Consider the following 22,447-nt stretch of genomic DNA (forward strand, 5'->3'; position numbering starts at 1 on the left):
TAAATCTTTAAAAGAAGTCCAGCATGTGATTTTTACCCAGAAAAATAAGGTATTTTATCCAATCAGAAATTGTTTTAACTGTTGCTTCATTCTGTCACACAACAAGAGGTGAAAATTCTTGAGTGGTACTCCTTTCCATTCATATTTTATATTTTCGAAGAAGTTGATTGTCGTAAAGGTGTGCGTGTACGTGCGCGTCCTGATAAACTCGAGTGTTTCCTGGTTGTGATGTAAATGAAACACAACATGAACAAAAACGAAAGTCAGGGTGGAACAGGCTCACATGCTGACTGAGGTGAAAGAGGAAACATCGCTGAGACAGGTATCACATACATGAGGGCAAAACGAGCATTTACTTTTTTATGAAAACATAAGAATTATAAATCCTAAGATCCTCTATCTCCTGTGTTTGTAACGTGCTTCCTAATGTGTGTTCAGTGGATGTCAGGATGAGCCAGTGGAAGCAGATTCAGCAGCTGGAGATCAGACTCCTGGAACATGTGGACTATCTGTACGATGATAACTTCCCCATGGACATCAGGCAGGGCTTAGCTGGCTGGATCGAGTCTCAGGACTGGTGAGTCAAGATCTAATATATTTAGTCAGAGATTTTATTTTAAACAAAATTACAAAAAGGTGCTAAAGGAGAAAGATAAACAGATTAAAAAATGGTAGTATTGGCAGAGCCTTTCTATTAAAATATACTGGCAAATTAGTGCTTTTTTGTATTCATTATCATCAATACTACTATTCTCTTGTTTTAAAAGATATGGAGGAATTTATCTGAGAAAAAAAAAGGCTGCCTATGGTCATTTAACATGCAGTTAGTCTGACACATCAATGGAAAGAATGAACATTTTTGATGTAGAATAGAAATTTCAAAACAATAGACTATTCAGGTGGCAAAACAAATGAGAAAAGAGATAACTCTGTAAACCACTATACAATTCGATTCAGTTTAAATTAAATTTTGAATTCCTTTTAAAAAGCTTTATTGGCATGACAAATATATGCCTACATTACCAAAGCAAGTGTGACACAGTTTAACACACTCTACAGATGTGCAACAGATATGCATCACAAAAGAAACAAAATGAAAGAAGAAAAAATACTTTCTTTACTTCCAAAATAATTTAAAAAGATTACAGCAATTAACTTAAAAGTGTTAACAAGGAGATTACAGAGTGTACAGAGTGTGTAAGATTCATATGCATACGCAGGACCAGTCAAAAGCCAAGGCACGCACCCTCAATCACTGTGAATAAGGGTCCTGGTCCTGGCTCTGGTCCTGGCCCTGGTCTGTTCTTCTGCTAGGGGTTCATGGTAGTCTCAGTCTGTTACAAGTCCTTCTCTTGTCACAGCAGTGAACAAATTTAGCTATTGTGCTGTGTGGACGTCTGGCAACTTCTCAAAGTATAATTTCATAAACGTCGAAAAATTGAATTTGACAAAAAAATTTTTTTTGCCACATTTAAACATGTTATCATGTATGCATGGTGTTGATTGAGTTTCCTTGACCTTTTGCACTTAAAGTGACTTGACACGGCTGAACATTTGACCCCATACCCTGTGTATGCAACACAGTGCTTTGCGGAAATGCAAACAGAGGTTGATTCAACAACTTTCTCCCTCATTAGGTCAAAATCATCCATCCAGTGAAATCAGTTACACACTGAGGCTAAAACTAGTGAAGTGCTGATTTTTTTTTCTAAGTTTTGCAAGCCAAGACTAAAAGGAACCAGCAGAGGGGAGTGGCATAGTTTTGAGGAGTGGGTCTGTATTGTCAGACTAACTCCCATATTTTCTCTAGGAATATGATACCCAAGACTACTGGCACTAGTAAAAACTACTGCTAGCATATGTAGTGATGCCTGCTGTGGCGTACCATTGGCCAGCTTTATAACTGGGTTTATCAGCTGTATGGTAACATTTATATTAGCAATATGCAAGACTGCATGGAGTAAACTTGCTAATAAATGTCCTACTTCATTAAAAGTGACCAAAGAAGAGTGTCTGGGTCATCGTGACCGCCCAACTTTTTTGTTTGGTAGATTTAATGTTTTTATTTGTTTTTATAACCCCCCTTTAATCTCCTGAACTTCACATTCTGTATGATTTTCAGGGATACTGCAGCTAATGATGAGTCGATGGCAGCCGTCTTATTCTCCAACCTTCTAGCCCAGCTGGAGCGAGTACGCTCACAAGAGCAGAACTTTCTACAAAGACACAACATGAAAATCATACAACAGCAGCTACAGGTAAGTCACCCTCTTTCTTTTATGTACCTTTACATTAGTGTCTCAGTCAAGCACATTGAATATACAGAAAAATGGATGACATGGCAGCTTCCCAAAAGTGAAACCAAACATTTGGAGGTTCCCTAACTGGCTGTCTGCAGTGTAGGTCATAAATCCTGCTTTCTTTGTTATAACAGATGTCTGACGCTTAAAGGAGAAGATTTGATGTCATGGTTGACAGCTATGTTAACAAATAAAGCTCATGTAGTGTTTTTTTAATCAGATTAGCAATATGAGAGGGAGAAAGTGAGAGGACATGTCACAAATGCTGACACTCTTTGCTTCAGAAAACCATTTGATTGAAAATTGGTTCAGTTTTCTGTAGCAGCTTCCTTTAAAAAGAGTTTCTTTTCTAATCTTAAATTGTATCCACCATTTTCTACACTTACAGGTGTTTCTTTAACAGTGTGTGCATGCTATAACCCCCATTCAAAAGAAGTGCTGTATGTGTCATTGAGGCGATACAGATCAACTGTTGATGCATGTCACAGTGGATTGAAAACATCCAAAATAGGAGAAGTAGTTGTGGTTTGTACATGGGATAAAGGGGAAGTAAAATCTAAAGGCTGTGCTTTGGCATTGAGAGTATAACTGGATTCTTTTAAGTAATTTTTCAGTCTGCTTTAAATTAAGAATGTCAAGGCCATGCAACATGCATCTATTCAGCATGTGGGGTTTCCTAAAGAACCCTGCGTCTTATGTGAAAATATGTGCGCAGTAACTTTCATACGTTCCAGAGACAATCTGTCTGTGAGATTTGAGGGTGAAAAGCATGGTTTATGAGCTGTACAGGATGTTTGGTCGACATCAGTAGCCTCAGTTCATATTAAATTCTGTAAAACACATGAAGCTTTGCAGAAGAAACTCGAGAGGCTTGGACCGCTGTTTCCTGTGTGTCAGGTCCCACTTCACAGAGGAAACAGTTACTCCTCCTGTGTGGTAGTTTAAGGTGTTTGTGGGTTGCTGTTGTTGTGTGAGTGAAGTTTTTAAAACCAACTCATAAAAACAACAGGGAAATTCTAACAATAACAATACAATATTTGTGTCAGGACGTAAAGACTCACCTGTAAGACACACACCTGACAAATGTTTCTAAAATGCTTCTAAACTGAAAAGTTTAGGTACCTAAAAAAGTGAAATCATCTCGTGAATAGAAACGCTCATTTATTGGAAAAACAAACTAATCTTACAATTTAATCATTCCAAACTGTCATTGGTGTTCCTGTCATAAAAGTGAGTAGGTGTGTCATGTTGCATCCTCAGTAAGCATTCTGGCAATGATGCCGATGCATGAAACCATGAAGGCGAGACAATATATTTCCTCTTCCCACAACAGATTTATTTTTGTACTTTTCTAAATGAGTTTTGGATGTGCTGAAAGTAAGTCAAAACACCTCCATTATCTTTGTGGTGCTTCAGAGGGAAAGTCTGAGGCGGCTTCATATCTAAGATAATCTGCATGAATATGAGCTGTTTCTGCACTTCTTTTTTTCTGATTTTGAGTGAAGAAATTCCTGTACAGAGAGCATACTTCAACCTCCCACATTAACCACAATCAAACTTTTTCTTGTGGCATTTTGCTTCTGCTTGCAATGACATTTTCAGGGAGACAAATATAATGTGAAGAAAGAAGGATTGAATATACCAAAAGGTTGATGGTAGAAAGTGATCCCTTTAACTTTTACTACACATACCAGCTGCAAAGGAAAAGTCAAACTAACAGGAAACATGCAGTCATCTCTATAGAAATACTCTAGGTTCAGAAGGGAGTGAAAGTGGAAAATCTTCTTTTTAAGAGGAGAAATGAGAAAGAAAAGCATCATAAACATCTAAAGCTGGTGTGCAGACTAAAACTAACGATGTAGAAGAGAAATGACAGCGTCCTCCTGAAAGTACCTTGTAATTCATGTGTCCTTTCTTTTTTCACAAGATATGATGCAACCACCTTTCACATTAACATTATAGTCAGAGGTTACAACTGCCATTTATAAAACCAGTTGTTCCCAAAGCATCTTTTGGCAACATGCCACCTAAATCGATTGCTGGCATGACTCACATTAAGAGTGGCTCTTGTTTTTTGTCAGTCAAGTTTGGGTTCATTGCTCTTCCTGATTTAATCATAAAGTACTTCCAGTAAAAAGCTCACACCTCCCCAGGAACACCCATCAACAAATCAGTTAAATACTTCCTCTTTCTCCTCCTCAGAGGCTTGTTTCCTTGGAAACACAAGCAAACAAACAAATTGTGCTAACATTTTAAAACAAAGTGTCTCTTCTTCTTTGTATGTTTTTCTTCCAATGAATGCATGTAGGCATTTTGTAAACTGGAATATTCTCTTTGTATGTGCAGGTGAAATACACATCTACCCCAGCTGTCATGGCCAGAGTCATTTCCACCTGCCTCAGGGAAGAACGGCGGATCCTCTCCAGCGCTTGCATGCAAGAACAGGTTTGTCACTTTGCCTCTCTGAGAGGGAAAGTCCCTCTGCTTCCTGAATAACAGCCGCTGCTACCCGTAAACCTGAGCTGCTACCAGGAAGAAAATGCTGTGTACAGCACACCCCCATATTTCCAACAACTTCATCTCATTCCCGAGAAACTGTTGCATGTCCTTGTGAAATCAGGATACTGGAAAAAAAAGCAGATATGCATGATGATAAGGGACATTTCAGACAGAGTCAGAGTTAAAAAAAAAAAAATCAACCCAAGCAATAAATGTTGGTGAAGTGGAAACTCATTTTTTACCTTTAAGAGCTTAATTTGAGCTCTATTTTCAGAAGCAGCATAAATCTGCTCACCTGCTCTCCAGCTAGAAAAGCACTCAGAGAGCACAGACCTCCGCCAAGCATATTGTGGTTCTTACGCAACACTTTAGTCCTACTTTAATGTTATACTTGCTTTCAGCAGACTGTCTGCTACAATTTGGTGTTAGTTGCAGATTTGTACAATAATTTGTTACCTGACAGTGTTGAAAATTATGATGACCCAGTACATATTTTTTATTCTGAACATTCTTTCGACCATTTATCGTGGAGTTATATACACATATGGTGAAAACGGCTCTATCTCACAATGACAAGAAATCCTTTAAAAAAAATCCTGGATCCAGACGGTGATTCAGATCACCTCCAAAATTTAATCACTTCTTTCTTATCCCATTTTAAACATTCCCTGAAAATTTCATCAAGATCCTTTGGTTACTTTTTGAGTCATGTTGTTCACAGACAGAGAGACAAACAGACAAACTCTCCCAAAAACATGACCTCCTTGGCGGAGGTAATTAGCACAAAGTTAACCTCCTCTATCTTTCAATGTGTTGAGTGTCTGAATGATCAGAAAGTAAACTTTTTTTTTTTCTCCAGGGTCCTCTGGAGAAATCACTGCAGAGCTCTGTGGCGTTTGAGAGACAGAAGAACATGGACAACAGAGTTGGGGTTATCAGGGGCAGTGTGCAGGTAAATAAAACACTCTGATAAATGAGAACATAGACATGTTCCTACATTTTATTCACAAAAAGATTTCAGAGGAACTATGTCTGTCTATGTGTAGTTGATGGACCAGGCTGTGAAATACATCGAGGACTTGCAGGACGACTTTGACTTCCGCTACAAGACCCTGCAGTCTCGAGGTACGCTAGAACACAAACCTGTGAAAGACATTCCTCCCAGTGTTAATTTTCACTACTGCAAAACCTTCACTGCCTAGAAATGTGTGTTTTTATGTGTGTACCAGACTCTACAGATAGGAACTCTGAGATGATGAAACAAGAAGTAACAAGGCTGCAGGAAATGCTGAACAGGCTGGACTTTAAGAGGAAGGTAAGCATTGGTGTCATCAGGCCCTGACAAGCTTTAGATAGGTCTCCAAATATAAAAGTGGCACATGTAACCTAAGAGTGAGAAGACTATCAATGCTCCTTCCTCTTTTTTGAGGGACAACATATAAATGTAGACTCAACTAATTTTTATATGAGTAGTTACAGCCACAAGAATTTACATTTTATCAATTTGGGCCCCAGGGAGAAATATTGCGGGATTCACCACCACAGACTAAACTACAACCACACCGCCATAACCCAGAAGACACATGTGAAGCTTTACCTGCTGCACTTTTGTTAAGCCCATGAAAACCTGGGCTAAATGATCACCACATTAATCTTTATTCTTGTTGAAGTCTACCTCTGATTACACCTGAGTAACAGTCTGGAAGTATTTTATATTAACTGTAAAAGTTCAAGGAGCTTATGGAGATGTAATCACCATGTCTGTTAAGGCTGAGGCAATATGCAGTTCTTGTGATTCGATTCTGTTATGATTTTTGGGGTGCTGATCCAATCTAAATTGCGATTCTTTGATATTTACAATTTTTAGTTAACATTTAACCCTCTGCCGGAGAACAGTGGTAACTTTTTTTTCCAATACAGTTTATAAACAAAAACTGCAATGAAGAATTTAGATTTGAAAAAAAAAAAAGATCTTTTGACAAAGAATCCCGATTTTGATATTGTCAAACAAAAAATCAAGATATATCGTATATTGTTTTTTCTTCATAGTCACAGTCTAGTGACATTCTGCTCACAAATAAATTCTTGCTTGCACCTGACAGGCTTTGTCTTGACTAAGAGTAGCAGCTTTTAAATCATTTCATAGTCCTTGGTTCCTAGCTTTCTTTTGTTTCATCTTCTTTTTTTGGTCTTACTGTCTTCCATTTTGTTTCCTTTTGTATTTTCCTTGTCGACTTTTCACATTATCTTCATTCTTGTCTTTTCATCTTGTTTTTTTATTAATTGTCTCCTCTCATGTCATTGTATTTTCTATTCTTTGCATTCTTTTTCATTGCCTCGAGGGGAAGGTAAGGGAAAATACTGAAAGTGCTGGGAAATGTATGCTCTTAATGTTACACTACTTGCTGCAATTACTGAAAATAAAGTAAGAAAAACAAGTTAGACTTATTTTATAGCTCACTTATGGTAACATTTCTGTACTTTGTCAGGAGATCCTGTCAAAGATGGATGTAGTCATAAAGGAGATTGATGGCCTGATGACTTCTCAGCTCAACCCTGAACTGCAGGACTGGAAACGCAGGCAGCAGATCGCCGCAATTGGTGGCCCGCTGCTCACCGGCCTGGACCAGCTGCAGAGCTGGTAGTGGGATACATTTTTACTGAAAGCATCATTTATGTGTTTCATCATTTTAGTTTAGTACTTGATGGTTAATATGTTTAAAAGCCCCTTATTTTCTCTTCCTGTCCCCTTTCAGGTTCACTCTGACTGCTCAGAGTCTTTTCCAGATCAAGAGACAGCTGGACAAACTGGGTGAGCTGGTTGTGAAGGTCACCTATGAGAGTGACCCCATCCCCTTGCAGAAACCTCAAATGGAAGAAAGAGTAAAATATCTCCTCTACCACCTCATCAAGAGGTACTTAAGAGAAAAGACAGCACAAAAAAAGACAAGCAATGATGTGCTGTGCAAACTGTGCTGAAATGACTCATCCTATTGTTTGTATTTCGTCTCCTTTTTTCACAACACTAAACATTTCCATTGAGATTTTTCCATAGAATGACACATACTTTTCTGTGCAGCTCGTTTGTGGTGGAGAAGCAGCCGTGCATGCCAACACACCCACAGAAGCCCCTCATCATTAAGACCGGAGTACAGTTCACCACCAAAGTCAGGTATCATTTTGACATGTTTACATGATTTCTTGTGCATTCTTCTGCATTACTTGGAAATGCACTACCACCAGAAATCACGGGGGCAGTGTTGAGCAGCAAGCCAACAGATCAAGCTGAAGACAGTAAAGAAGAACAAGGGGCTCCAAATTTAAGACAAACTGAAAGCACCTCACGGTAGCTTTGTGGGTGTCAAATGGTAACGTTGTTTTTCCTGATTCCTCTCAGACTCCTGGTCAAACTACCAGAGGTGGACTATCAGCTCAAAGTGAAAACCACATTTGACAAGTAAGACTTTCACTGCATTTTCTAACTGAACCAAGATGTCCTCTTGAATCAAGTGTGTAAAAATGTAAAGTTTTGTATATCTATGTGAGCTGCAGGAGTGAAATACTTCAGACTTATTAATGGAACACACGTGTGTGTGTGTGTGTGTGTGTGTGTGTGTATTTTTGTGTACTTCTCTAGGGACCTCCCCCCCGGCAGAGTGTGAGTACAAACAACCACAGAACAGGGTGTTGTTTAAGTGCTGATGTTTAATTTGAGCTCTGACAAAAAACAACGAGACACCAAGTAAGGAGGTTTTTAAGAGTAGTGACCAACAGTGCATAACACAAGAGTACAGATGTAAGTTTAGACACTTCCTGATCAGTTTTTAGGCACTGTAGATAGAAAAGTTAGAGGTATATACTGTAGGTAATACAAAACATCACATAAAGATATATGCTGATGAATAAATCTTTAATTATCCCTCTCTCTCCTCTATAAATTTATATAATCTCCAGCTTTTCATCCCATGTATGATGACCCTGTTTGTGTTTTGTTCTCTGGATTACTGCTATTAAAGATGTTCTCAAGGGACTAATATCCTCACCCATCAAATAGAAGTTTTAGTTCCTCTTTCAGGAAGCTGTAATTGCGAAGCTATCAAAAGACAGATTAAAATTTCAGATTTTAAGAGCATTTGCTGTATTGATTTGGAACAAATCAGTCAAGACAAGGATTGATTTTGATAAATCTACAAGGCTAGATTGTTTGACTTTCCTTCTTCCCTCAGAAGTCGTCAGTTTTTCATCCTGACAAACAACACTAAAGTCATGGACGTTGAGGATTACTCAAACGGCTGCCTCTCTGTGGAGTTCAGACACCTGGTGAGATTACCTCATCCCTTCCTCTATTTATGTCTTTATTCTTAAAAAACTCAATCTGGAGAGCTACACAAAAGTAGTCCTTGATTTTACCATGCGTTTTAAATCCACCGGACATTGTGTTTGCATTTCACAGCAGCTGAAAGAGAAGAAATACATCAACGGCACAAAGGGGAATGAGGTAAGATGAGATGGCTATTACAGTGTCACCAAAGTTTCTCTGAACATCAGTTTTGAGCATTTATGCATTGTTTTCTGAATAATATTTAGCTGTTATTCCCTCTTTGCTGGTGTTTTTCAGGGACTGCTCTCCGTGACAGAGGAGCTTCACTCACTCAGTTTTGAGGCGTGCTTCACAGTGCAGGGCCTCACCATTGATCTGGAGGTCAGAGCCAGCTCAGATTTGATTAAATGTTTGTTTTTTTGTCGTTGGTGCAAGCATTGACTGCATATAAAGGTAGATGGCATGTGTCCACCTCCTCTTTTACATAAGTGAAATCAAACTACCTTATACATTCTGAGGGTTTAACCTCATTACTGTGTGTGACTTCTTCCAGACCTGCTCCCTCCCTCTGGTGGTCATTTCCAATGTGAGCCAGCTGCCTGGAGGCTGGGCCTCGGTCATTTGGTATAACCTTTTGACAGATGAGCCCAGGGTGAGTTAACACACTCTGATAAGTTCGTCGATGGCTGCATTTGGAAATTGGAAATTAAAATTGTAAAAAGAAAATTATTATAAATTAAACTATTTGAAACTAATTAAAATATCTTCCCCTAATCTGTAGAACCTGTCATTTTTTGGAAACCCACCTCGGGCTACCTGGAGCCAGCTCTCAGAGGTGCTCAGCTGGCAGTTCTCCACCTTTGCTGGTCAAGGCCTCAACAAGGATCAGCTCAGCATGCTGGGAGAGAAGCTGCTCGGTGTGTATGATTTGATGTGGTAACTTCTGAAAAGAGGTTTGGTCCTTGGAGCTTCCCCTGTGTTATTTCAGCTAGAACAAAAACACACCTGTAAACTGACCTGTTGGTCGAAGTTCCTCAGTGAAGTAATTTTTTTTAATTTGCTTTCTTTGTAGGTCAGCACGCTTCCTGCAGCGATTATCAAGTGTCCTGGTCGAAGTTCTGTAAGGTAGGTCTTCAGTCATTGATTTGAGCATTTTAACAACAGTTCCACTTTGCAATCTCCACCTGCTGGCCTTTACAAAGAAAACAGGTTTGAGTCACTTCCTCTTCAGCAATATATACTTAAAAGCTGTTCAAGGTGTCATAAAGTACTTTTTAGCCTTATTCCTGATACATTAGTGCCATCTAGTGGTGTAAAACAAACCATATCAGAATGTTTATCCTGTAAATGTTCATGTTTCATATTTCAGTTCATGTCAACATTTCAATCTAAGCAGACGTTGGCATCAAAAAATTTGTCATCTTGTTCTTTTTCTGTGTGTTGAATTTTTCTTTTAGGAGAATATTGCAGGAAAGCCCTTTAGTTTCTGGATGTGGTTGGATTCAATCCTAGAGCTCATCAAGAAACACCTCCTGCCGGTCTGGAATGAGAAGTAAGCCAAAACCCTGGTAGTCTGTCTGTGATGGACTGTTTATCATCCAGGTTCAGAAAGCTTTAATACACATGAATATCAGTGAAAAATAGACAACCTAATCAGCAGTTTGGCCAAAGGATGTTACTGTTAGAAGTTTCAGATAGATGTCAAAATATGACAAAGGAAGAAGAAAAATATCAGTTTGATAATTATACAACCTCCTCATTTTTCATCTCCATCCATGCAGCTACATCATGGGCTTTGTGAGCAAAGAAATGGAGCGAGCCCTGCTTAAGGACAAAGAGCAGGGGACCTTCCTGTTACGCTTCAGTGAGAGCCACCTCGGAGGAATCACCTTCACCTGGGTGGAGTACAACCATAACGGTCAGACTTCATTCATTCTAAATGAAGAATCTGTGCTCAGGACCCTGAATTTTAGTCTTTTGGAGAGGCTATGAGTGGAAAGTTGAAATAGAGCGCAGTTAGATAATACTTATTGAATTTGATGTACTTGGCTCTGTATATCATTAAATACTGTTCCTTACTGTTTCCTGTAGGAGATGTGCGATTAAACTCTGTGGAGCCGTACACCAAAAACCGTCTCACTGCTCTCCCGTTTGCTGACATCATTCGTGACTACAAAGTGATCTCAGAGGGCGTTGTACCAGAGAATCCGCTCAAATTCCTCTATCCCAACATCCCCAAAGACGAGGCCTTTGGACGGCTGTACAACAGTCAGCCAAGCAAAGGCAGGAGTGCAGAAACATGTCTTCTTTCAGAGTTTATGTATTTTAAGCACTCATTATAAATGTTTGTTTTCTGATTATGTTGTTGGCTAATGGTTTTGTATCTGCATTTAATTTACAGTCCATCCATACATACCATCCACCCTGATCCCCATCTCAGAATTGCGGTGAGTCCTCTTGTCGAGCATATGAGACGCCAACACAGGTTGAAATACTCTGAAATAACTTGTTTTGTCACTCTTTCTCTTTTAACACAGCTCTAACGTAAGCACCTCATCACCGTCCTGTCAGTCTCCTGAACCACCGATGACTCCTGGAGAGTTTGACATGCTGAACGAACAACTCTGCTTTGGGATGGACACAGTAAGTTACGGTTTTAAATTTGGAGGATAGCATTGCTCCTGTAGTAAAAGGAACAAGAGCAGTAATCTGTATTTTTCTTGTAATCACATGTAATTAAAATGCACAATGAACTCATGTTTTTTCATGACTTGGAAATGTTTTCAAAGCCATATTTTTGATATAACTCTTTGCAGAGCTTGCTCGATTCCAATGGGTAAATTTAAAAAAAGATGCGTTGCATTCTTCTGTTTTCCTTTGTGTGTTTCAGATGAGTTCACCTTATTCAGAGTAACACCTGACATCGTTTTTTCAAGATTCTTATTGGCCTGAAGCTGGTTAAGATCATTGTCTTCATTAACATCTTAATGCATAACTATAATCTTGAAAAGAAAGTTTAAGTTTATTTTTGTTAAAGTAGTTTTTAAACTTCTGCTGTTTTTTCCTTTCTGTTAGTGGAAAACTGTGTTGACATTTATCTGTTTTCTTACACAAGTTATTGATTGTATTCAACCAAATTTATTACACTTATTTTTATATGTTCTGTTTGTTTTTATTTTTTATGATTACTGTGTAAACCATTATATCGTGTCCTGTCAAGCGCTGTTTTCTATCTTTTTAAAACTATTCTATAAATAAATAGTCTATTATACTTTTATTACTTTTATGTTATAAAGTCTTTTTTTGTGTGTATTTATTTACTGATTTGTAGCCCACTGTGTGTTTACCATGGCCTGTAAAATATAGCAGACCAACAGTCTGCCACCTAGTGTCCCTCATGGGTATCAGCTGTCAATGCAGGCTTGCAGAGCGTCAATTTTGAAAGCAGTGAGAATCATCTTACTGCTTCAAGCTTGATCTGCTGTCAGAGTTTATCGGGAACTGCGTCATTCTCCGAGAGTGAGGCATAAACTGGGTGTGTGGGTGTTTGTATACATGAAAAAATTGCTTGCATGGGCATTTTGCCCTGATGATTCAAACTTCAGACAGGCCTTCAAAGATTTTGGCCTTTAGAACCAGGTTCTGGAGTTTTATTGCCATTTACACTTACAGACTTTATAAACTTGGATCAAAGTACTTGAATTAGACAAAACAATTATGTAATCCTAATCAGACAACAAAAGTTGTGGATATGTTCATGTGCAGGAGGCCCCTGACTAAAATGCATCCATAATTAATATTTCCTAAGTTTTCCATGATACTTTGTTCTATAATGTGATTTATTGATTTTCATTTACTAATTAATTTCCAGTTGCTCTCCCAAGCTATCTTCCTAATATCTCTGAATAACAAAGCAGCAGCTGGTCACTGTCAGACCAGGACATACAAAGCAATGTATATATATATATATATATATATATATATATATATATATATATATATATATATATATATATATATATATATATATATATATATATATATATATGTATGTATGTGTGTATATATATGTATATATATATATATATATATATATATATATATATATATATATATATATATATATATATATATATATATATATATATATATATATATATATATATATATATATATATATAACCATTTCCCACACCATTGAGGTAAAGTGGGACTAATTTGATTTGTGCGTGTTTTTGCATTTTCTGTCAGGATTTGAATTGTGGGAGCAATAGGGGAAACATTCAGAAAATTGTGACAGTTGGAAAACTGAAAATTGTATAATGTATTTTCTTTCGGTGCTTCTGTGGATAAGACTTTGAAGAGTGCACACAGCATCGCAACAATAACAGGAGGGTGATCATCTGATGTCACTTATAACCAGAGTGTGGAATGTTACTGATAAAAATATAAGATATATATATAATATATATATATATATATATATATATATATATATATTTGAATATCTGGGACTGAGTCAAACTAAATATCCTGATTGTCAAGAAAGAAGAGCTTTTTTTTTTTAGCCCTCTTTATAACCCCAGCTTGTATTGATACTTTTATTTTGTAGACGGAAGTGAAAACTTACATTAGTAATACCTCCACTTGACTTCATATCCAAAAGGGGCAAGTTTCCGGATAGAGAGCTCTGGATCTCGAGAAATCACATGTACAGTGGGAGGGGTAAGGGTATATATAACACCCCTCCTTCCTGTTGTGACTGAGAAATATCCAGCCGAGCTCAGTGAGACTTTTATCGATACACTGTATTCTGCATTTGGATAAAATACCGCCACTAGGTAAGCTGTCGTTACTTGACGCTTAAGAATAACCTTTGTTTCTTTACGGGACTTTTTAGTGTTGTTTTTACGCGTAACGTCAGTTGTTAAAACCTGCAGTGTTATTGTTACACATGTCTCCAGCTACATTGTATCTTAAGTATCTATAGTTAAGGTGTCCGGACTTGTCACTTTTAATGTCTTAATCCAGATGGCTCAGTGGCAAGAACTGCTGAAGCTGGATTCGGCTCTTCAGGGTCAAGTGCGCCAACTGTATGATGGGAAATTCTCCAGGGAGATCCGCCACTGTCTCTGTGTGCCGATAGAGAGCCTGGACTGGTAAGACTTCAGAGAACTCCCTCCTTTAAGGGGTCATGGTTCATCTTGGATTAATACTGTTAACTTTTATGTTAGAGATAATGATAATAATAATAATAATAATAATAATAATAATAATGATAATAATAATAATAATTATAATTATAATAATAATAATAATAATGATAATTCAGTTATTTATGGAACGCTTTGCCTTAAACATTGAAGTGCTACACATATAAAGAAGAAAAAAACACAACTTGAAAATAACAACAGAAGTGTCAAAAAAGAAGGCATATGAGGTTGTTGTGTCAGGAAACATATGGCACAGGTATATATAAGAGTTGGGGTGCATTCAATAGGATTAAGCAGGCCATAGGGCACTCAGGTGCTCTGGGAGAACATTCCAGAGGTGTGGAGTGATGGAGAAGAAGGCAAGGCAAGGCAAGGCAAGTTTATTTGTAGAGCACAATTCATACACAAGGCAATTCAAAGTGCTTTACAGCTAACATAAAATAAATCACAGTAGGCAAAATAAAATTATTGCATAAAATCACATCACAAAACATAAAAATGATTAATTAAATTAAAAGAGGAGAGTGCAGATAAAATACTTTCAGTTGTCGTATGCTAAGCTAAACAGAACTGTTTTCAGCCGGGCTTTGAACATTGTCAGAGTTGAGGCCTGTCCCCCCACTGTGCAGAGATTGTGGGTATGGTGTTTTCCTTATCAGAGTTTTTTGTGTGTGTGTTGGTGTTGGGGTTGACAGTTCTCTGAAGAAAGCAAAGGTTTTCCAAAGAAGCACTTATGAGAGAGGGATGAGGTTGCTTAATAAGGGAGCGTATTTGGATTTTTTTTTTTTTTTATCAAATTGTCCAACTTGGGCACTTATGCAATGGAAAAGAAAAGACTACTTATACTGAAAAACACAAAGTAAAGCCAATAAACCAACGAAGAGATGTATATCTTATTAAAACAGGCACATTAGAAAGAGGGAAATCGATGTTTTAAATAAAAAAAGATCAGAGTTTGGTATGGGGTAAGCCTCTTTCAGGAATGAGGGCGCTCACACTACTGAAATTAACATATATTATCTGTTCTGTTCTAGGGATTTGGCTGCCGAGGATGAGAACAAAGCAAGAACTTGTTTACAAGCTCTCCTTGTGTTTTTGGAGGAGCAGTGGAACCGTACTGTGCAGCAGAACAGCATATTACTGGGACCAGATTTTCCAGCAATGAAGGACTACCTGCTGGTAGGACATACACATTTAACAATTTATTCACATATTTCCTTGGTTTTTCCCTAGAAATAATATTACAGTCTCTTAATTCTTGGTGTGAGTGTTTCTTTTTTTATCCTTACTCAGAAAAACTTTGAGAATCACCCCCTGAGCCTGGCTGTTATCATCTCTGAATGCCTCAGAGAGGAAAAGAAAATCTTGGCGTCAGCCTCTGAAGCACAGGTAAGAAATTTTCTGCAAATTTTTTATCTGAAACAACATTTTAGTCACTAGCGACTCACATTTAACAATAATAATAATAATTATTAAGGGATATATTTCAAAGCCTGCTCCTTTAGCGATCAGGTTGAGGTTGAGGCAGAGCAGTGTGACTGAAAGAATGTAGTGCCTTTATTTTTGTTATCATAAGACAAAAATAATTGAAATGGACCCATCTTTCTTTGTTTTTATCAGAGTTGCAGAAGTCCAACCATGGAACAAAAAAGGAGAATGCTGGACAACAGAATCAATGATATAAGAAGACAGACTGCGGTAAGATGACTTGGATTAGGACCTGCTAGAATTATACAAAGAAGATTTGTGATGTGCATTTCTTATCGTCATCGCACTAGCACAAAAATCATCTCTACATTTAAATGTAAAAAATTCTAATACTTTATTTGAGTAACTTTAATCATTCCTTAATCTTTGAAACTCACTCTGACTCAGGAGGTAAAAAAGGAAACTAAGTCCCTGGAGAGCCTGTATGAAGAGCTGGATTTCATTGAGAAAAACTGGCGAAGCCGAGGTATGGACGGAGACTCAAAGAAATGTGATGTCTGTTGTACATGACCATTTGACATTGTTTATATATCATGTGTCTTGATCAGTGGAGGAGCACCCTGGATTCCCTCAGCCCCAGGCTGTTGTAGAAGAACAGTGTCTCCAACAGGCCAGTTTCATTACACGAACATATCAGGTACTTTGGAAGCCAACTGTGAATATCAGATTTGTCATTTTACAAGCACTCTAGAAATTCACACTGCGTGTTATGTATGATGATATTCTGGATAAAAAGCCTCTAATCAAATTTGTTTTTGTATTGCAGATGGTGCAGCAGCAGATAGAGGAGATCTTGAAACAGACAGAGCAGATTGTGGTGACTCTCACCGATGTAGAGCTCCCTGAATGGAAACACAGACAGCAGATGGCCTGCATTGGGAGTCCTGTTGACACTTCTCTTGACTATCTTGAAAAATGGTAAAAAAAAAAAAAAAAAAAACTTGTGATTTTATCTTTCAAAATAAGGAAGAATGTTTTATACCTAAATTTATTATGTTTATAAATTTTCACTTTAAAAAAATTAACCACACTTCAAGATTTGGCAAATTAATCCTGGGATGTTTGTCATTCTATAACAGTAGATTTCAATTTTGGACACATAAGTATTATAGTATAATTATAGCCTAGCTGCAGTATTTTTGTGGCTTTGCCGCATTTTTGAACTTTCACTTCAGACACTGTGCCTAAGCATCGCCAGACCTAGTGTTGTACGATTGACAACATCAAGTTTTTGAGTTAAATTTGATTATAAGGAGAACAATGAATTTACTACAAAAACACATTCTAAATAAGAGTCTTCATGTTTTTTTATGATTTTACTTTTTTCATGCAGGTTCATGGTGGTCGCAGAAGTACTGCTACAGATGTGCAAACAGGTGCAGAAACTGCAAGACCTGATTAAGAAATACAACAGAGCCAATTTCTCCAGCGTCTCTGGTCCCATGGCAGAAATCGAGAAAGCTGCTTTATCCTTGCTCAAAAGGCTTCTTTCAAAGTAAGACACACTGTATTAGGACTGGTAGGTTTGTGATATGCAAACAGACTCAAGCAGTGCTGCATCTTTGATTTGTTTTACTTTTGTTTTGCTTTGCAGTGCTCTGGTGGTTGAGCAACAGCCTGTGATGACAAGTCAACCACAGCGGCCTCTGATAATTAAGACTGGGGTCCGCTTCACAGTAAAAGTGAGGTAATGTCAGCTTTTGTTTCAGTCACAGAAGTTGTGTTATCTATCTTATAATCGCCAAACATGAACCTTGAACTTGAGTAAACTTGATTACAGACTCATAGGATGCAATAAAAAGCAACATCCTGAGACATTTCTGTTATTCTATAAGAGGAGGACGCAGATTTTTGACAGTACTTAAGTTTGTGTTTTGCTGACTTATTGCCTCTAAGATATAATGATCTTTAAATATGATGTACTTATGATTACTCTTCAATCATTTGTTTCACCTTCTCCCAGGTTCTTAGCAAACCTCACAGAATTCATCCAGAAGTGCTTGCTCAAAGTCACACCCGTGTTTGACAAGTGAGTCAAAGTAGAACTTTGAGTGAGCCTGAGTTGTTATAAATCAGTTTACTCAACATGTCTTGTTTTATTTTTATTTTTTTCATGAAAATATACATGTCATGTCCTAATCATCTATTTTTTGTATTTTTTCACTTACTCAAGGGATGTTGCAGAAGCCAGAACTGTCAAAGGGTTAGTAAAGTGAACAAATAGTCTTTGGAAACATGAGAAATGTAAAGTGATGCATCATGAGTATGACAGTCTGATATCGTTTAGGTTTCGTCAGTTCGATCTCGTCAGCAGTGACTATAAGGTGATGGACGTGTACACAGCTGGTGGAGGGCTGGAGGCAGAATTTGGTCACATGGTAAGAAACTTTACAAACAGGTAAACTTTTATGAAGGAAAAGCACTTCAGATAGAAACATTGACATGAATTGAAGCAAAATCATCCAGTAAAAAGCACTCAAAGTGTTTTATTTGGTCCCATGTAAACAGACATATTTCCACACTAACAGTTTGTTGTTGATGTTTCTGCTTTAGCTGCTCAAGGAGAAAAAAGGAAATTCCAAAGGAGCACAAGAGGTAAAATAAAGCTAAAGATTCAGTTAAATGACATGCCAAGTTGAAATCCTTTTCACCAGCTGTTAAGTTTTATCAAATCAATCTAAAAATCAACACAAGGTACTTGTGCCCTAATGAAAAGAATTTGCACCCAGTGAGATAACCTCCCAGCATTGCCACCTCCATAAAGACCCAGGCTCCTGTTTACCTTCCTTTGCACTTGGCCCCAAGAGCTACAGATGCTGTTATATCAGTTATGTGTTTATTTTCTCACAATCCTTTCATGTATTGAAATATTCTTAGAACAATTCGTTGGACAGACCAGCGAGCAAAAGGAAAAGAAATCAGAGTGAAGACGACCAGAATCATTTGTCTGTTACTGAGGAACTCCATGTCATTAAGTTTGTGATGAAGTTTCAGTACGCTGGACTGGATTTGAACATCGAGGTAAGAGGACTTTGATTTTAATGCACCATCAGATGCTTCTTTTTCTCTTTGCTCCTGTCCTCAAGTTGTAAATGTTCTCCTCTTGTGTTGGTCCAGACCAGCTCCCTGCCTCTGGTTGTCATCTCCAGCACCAACCAGATCCCTGCTGCCTGGGCCTCTATAATGTGGTTCAACATTCTGTCCAACAGTGAAGTAAAGGTAAAGCTGACACTCATCAAAACTCTATTTATGAATAGTACTATCCACTACCCTTTTTTGCTTTTACTCCAAAGTCAGAAAGTATGATCCAACTGTCACTGCAGATCAAAATGTGATAAATGTGTGCGTCTTTCTTCTCTAGGACCTGTCACTGTTTCTCAAACCTCCCTCACTCACCTGGGAGCAGCTTTCACTGGTGCTCAGCTGGCAGTTTTTGGCTGTAGGTGAACTGGGGCTCAACAGAGACCAACTCTGTGCTCTGAGAGACAAATTTGTGGGTGAGTGTTTGAACACTTAATTTTTAACAAAAGAATGTCACTTCATGAATTGACCTTAGTCATGACAGTGTACTTCTCAGAGAAATGAAAGCTTGGATGTCGATCTCTGTAAAAGAACTTTGATGACATTAAAACAGGCTTGGGATAAGTTTTATAAATGTGTTTAGATTTTATTGTTTGAACCATGTCCCTTGAGGTTTAAGATAAGGAGTGGTGGTAATTGGTAATCTGTGTTTAGAATATGTTGTATTTGTTGGCTCTCCTTTCTTGGTTAAGAATTAGGTCTATACAATCATGTATTAAATCTTCTAACTTGTTATATTCATGTTATTTCTTCACAGATGGTCCTGATGGTCTTGTTCACTGGAAAGACTTCTCAAAGGTGAGTTAGGGTCTGAAACACACTAGCTATTTTTGTACAGTCCACAGCACACTGTTTTGGAGAATGTGCTCACTGAAACCAACCTTCCTTCTTGATGTGTCGACTTTTGCTCTTATTATGGACAGATTGAGTCGAGTGCCTGGTTCTGGATTGATGGGATCCTGGATTTGATCAGAAAACACTTGGTGGATCTCTGGCGAGACGGGTAAGGCACAATCAGTACTGCTTATATGCAGTATAACAATTGTCACATTAAGTTTGAGACCTCAATCTGCATACCAGCAATGAATGCAGCCTTTTAAGCAATAACACTGGGAATCATGCCTGGTCCAGAGAATTCTGAAAGTTTTTTTTTCTTTACCTCAGTGGATTTTACATTACTCTACGAACACAAAACAGCAAACTAAAACCTTTAAGTGCATAATTACTGTGTGATTCTGCAGCTGTATATTAATGATAAAGGTAAAAACAAATGTGTGATTTCCAGGTCCATTGTCGGGTTTGTGAGCAGAGCGAAAACCGAGGCCCTGCTGAAGGAAAAACAGACCGGGACCTTTCTGATCCGCTTTAGTGAGAGCAACAAAGATGGAGCTATCACCTTCAGCTGGGTGGAGCACTCTGTTAATGGTACATTTCTGTCCTTTTATGTGTATCTGGAAAATACTGACAGACAAACAATGAGTTTGTTTTTTGTTTTGTTTTTTTCATTTTAATGCTAGTTTGATTCTGATGTGTTTTTTTTTTTGTGTTTGCTTTTCTTTGTGTATAGAGACCCATGTGCATGCAGTCGACCCATACACCAAGCAGGAGCTGTCTGTCAACTCTTTGCCAGACATAATTTACAACTACAGCATGATAAACACAAACAGGAAACCTCTGCTCTACCTTTACCCAGACATCCACAAAGACACCGCCTTTGGACGCTACTACAAACCCCAAGGTACACTCTCTTCATTGACTTCCCCACTACTGTGTTGCTTTTCTTGGATCAGTTTTTAATACATAATACTGCCCTTTGAGGTACGGCGAAAGTTTAATGTAAGCCAGTGAAGCCTGCGTTTTTCTTCAGAATGTGCCCTATGTTAACCTGTAATCATCTTTGTTTGTGCAGAAAAGGCAGCACCTAAAAACGGCAAGAATGGATACGTGTCCAAAAAATTCATTCCTGTTTCAGAGTAAGTAAATACGACTGAGTGTTTGGCACAGAACAAAAAAATAGATTGCATATTCTTTTGAGAGTGAAGTCATGATTCAAAGATAAAGCTGTAGTTTAAAAAGAAAAAAGCTGATTGAAACAGGAGCAGCCAGCTGCCTGCACTGAAAACTATTAAAGTATCCGACACACAGCCTAAAATTATCAGTGTTTTCTTTTGAAAATTAATTTTCCTCAAATTGCCTTTCTTATTCTTTAACAATATTATGGCATTAATATGCGTCATTGCTTTCAGAAAAGTGTCTTTAAAATGTGTTTTGTGTTTTTTTTTTGTTTTTTTTTTCACAGCAATCCTACTCCACCACCATCTCCAACTCGAGAGCTGGAAATGATGGAGACTGACTCAGCCAATGACACAAAAGTGGGTTTGACATTACACAGAAACAGTCACTCCCCTACCATCCCTCAAACCATCGTTTTGCCTACTGTTAGTATAATTTTTTTTCAGTAGTTTTTCAATCAGATTCACTGTTCACTGGTAATGCCAGTTTTTTTTTTTTTTTTTAAAGAAACACAGATTAATTTTCCTTGTTTTGATTCATGGCAGATATTTTTGTTCTGTTGTAGATGGATCCCAAAGAAGTGATACAGGAACTCTTCCCTGATATTTTCTGTGGCTCACCCAGACTCCCTGACCTCTCCACACCTAATCAAGAGATGCTGTCTTTCCAGAACAACTTTGTGTACCCTTCAAGCCTAGTCTGACGCTGACACAGTGTACATGACATGAAACATGTACGTTAAATTTGATGTGAAAAATTAGGATACAAACATTTGGATTCGTCATATCAGACTATCCAGTTTGCTATGTTGTTACGAGCTATGTTCAGATTTTTAAGAACTATAAGGGGTTTTCTTACAGATGCTGGTGTCTTTTGATATATTAAAGAGAGATTATATATGCAAGCTGTTGCTCTGCCTGTCAAAAATATTGAGTCACGCTTTTGTCAAAATCTCAATGGTGCAGTGTAGCTATTGGTTGCTGTTGTTCCCTTAAATTGTTTATTAAAAAAAAAAAAAAAAGAAAATGAAAAGAGAGAATGGAAGTTTATTTAAGTGAAACACCATCCTAAAATGTAACAATGTATATTTTTTTTCAATTTTTTCCACATTCGTTGACATCGTGTGTCCAACTTTTGTTTGGATACTGAATGACCACAACCACCTTTTAATCCATTTCTCTGCAATTTTGCTGCGGCTGAATTTCAAAATGATCCGCGACCTGTGCTGCTATCTTTTGTTAAAAAATGTTTCTAAAACTACCTGTTATTATGGTCACCCTCCTACGACAGCGGATGACGCGATCCATTCAAGGCTCTCACAACATTGTGAGCGCAGGTTTGTTTGTCATTGTAGCTATCTCATTGGTGGACCGTACCTATGATCCACCCATTTCTCCGCCCACGTGCGTCCTGATTGGACAGCCGAGTCTCTGCTCATGTCTCTCCATCTGGAGAATTCCTTGAACAGTGCTGCGAGGGATGCTGGGAACTGAAGTCTGAATGATGTTCATTAATAACAGGTATTCCCCTCA

At 37.9% G+C, this 22,447-nt stretch overlaps 1 protein-coding gene across 1 annotated transcript; it reads left to right on the top strand.

Annotated features, from left to right (window-relative positions):
• The first annotated feature begins 253 nt into the window (after positions 1–253).
• Positions 254–21,865, top strand: stat4 (signal transducer and activator of transcription 4). The gene is made up of 46 exons (XM_074695319.1): positions 254–322; positions 439–577; positions 2,123–2,258; positions 4,647–4,745; positions 5,659–5,751; positions 5,846–5,924; positions 6,029–6,114; positions 7,289–7,440; positions 7,556–7,714; positions 7,879–7,971; positions 8,197–8,256; positions 8,437–8,457; positions 9,026–9,119; positions 9,253–9,297; positions 9,418–9,501; positions 9,674–9,772; positions 9,902–10,037; positions 10,193–10,245; positions 10,578–10,672; positions 10,902–11,038; positions 11,212–11,403; positions 11,522–11,567; positions 11,658–11,763; positions 14,152–14,279; positions 15,368–15,512; positions 15,627–15,722; positions 15,954–16,031; positions 16,209–16,287; positions 16,370–16,458; positions 16,588–16,739; positions 17,155–17,316; positions 17,416–17,508; positions 17,785–17,850; positions 17,995–18,024; positions 18,109–18,199; positions 18,375–18,416; positions 18,699–18,842; positions 18,939–19,040; positions 19,183–19,318; positions 19,660–19,700; positions 19,826–19,905; positions 20,188–20,327; positions 20,470–20,640; positions 20,812–20,875; positions 21,202–21,340; positions 21,481–21,865. The coding sequence occupies exons 2-46, from the start codon at positions 450–452 to the stop codon at positions 21,616–21,618; spliced, it is 4,599 nt and encodes a 1,532-aa protein (XP_074551420.1). The 5' UTR covers positions 254–322; positions 439–449; the 3' UTR covers positions 21,619–21,865.
• Positions 21,866–22,447: the final 582 nt, after the last annotated feature.

This window comes from Halichoeres trimaculatus, unplaced genomic scaffold (assembly GCF_033239565.1).
Source record: "Halichoeres trimaculatus isolate MK-OKI-2021-1 unplaced genomic scaffold, fHalTri1.1 fHalTri1_scaffold_19, whole genome shotgun sequence".
In the NCBI taxonomy this organism is placed as follows: Eukaryota; Metazoa; Chordata; class Actinopteri; order Labriformes; family Labridae; genus Halichoeres; species Halichoeres trimaculatus.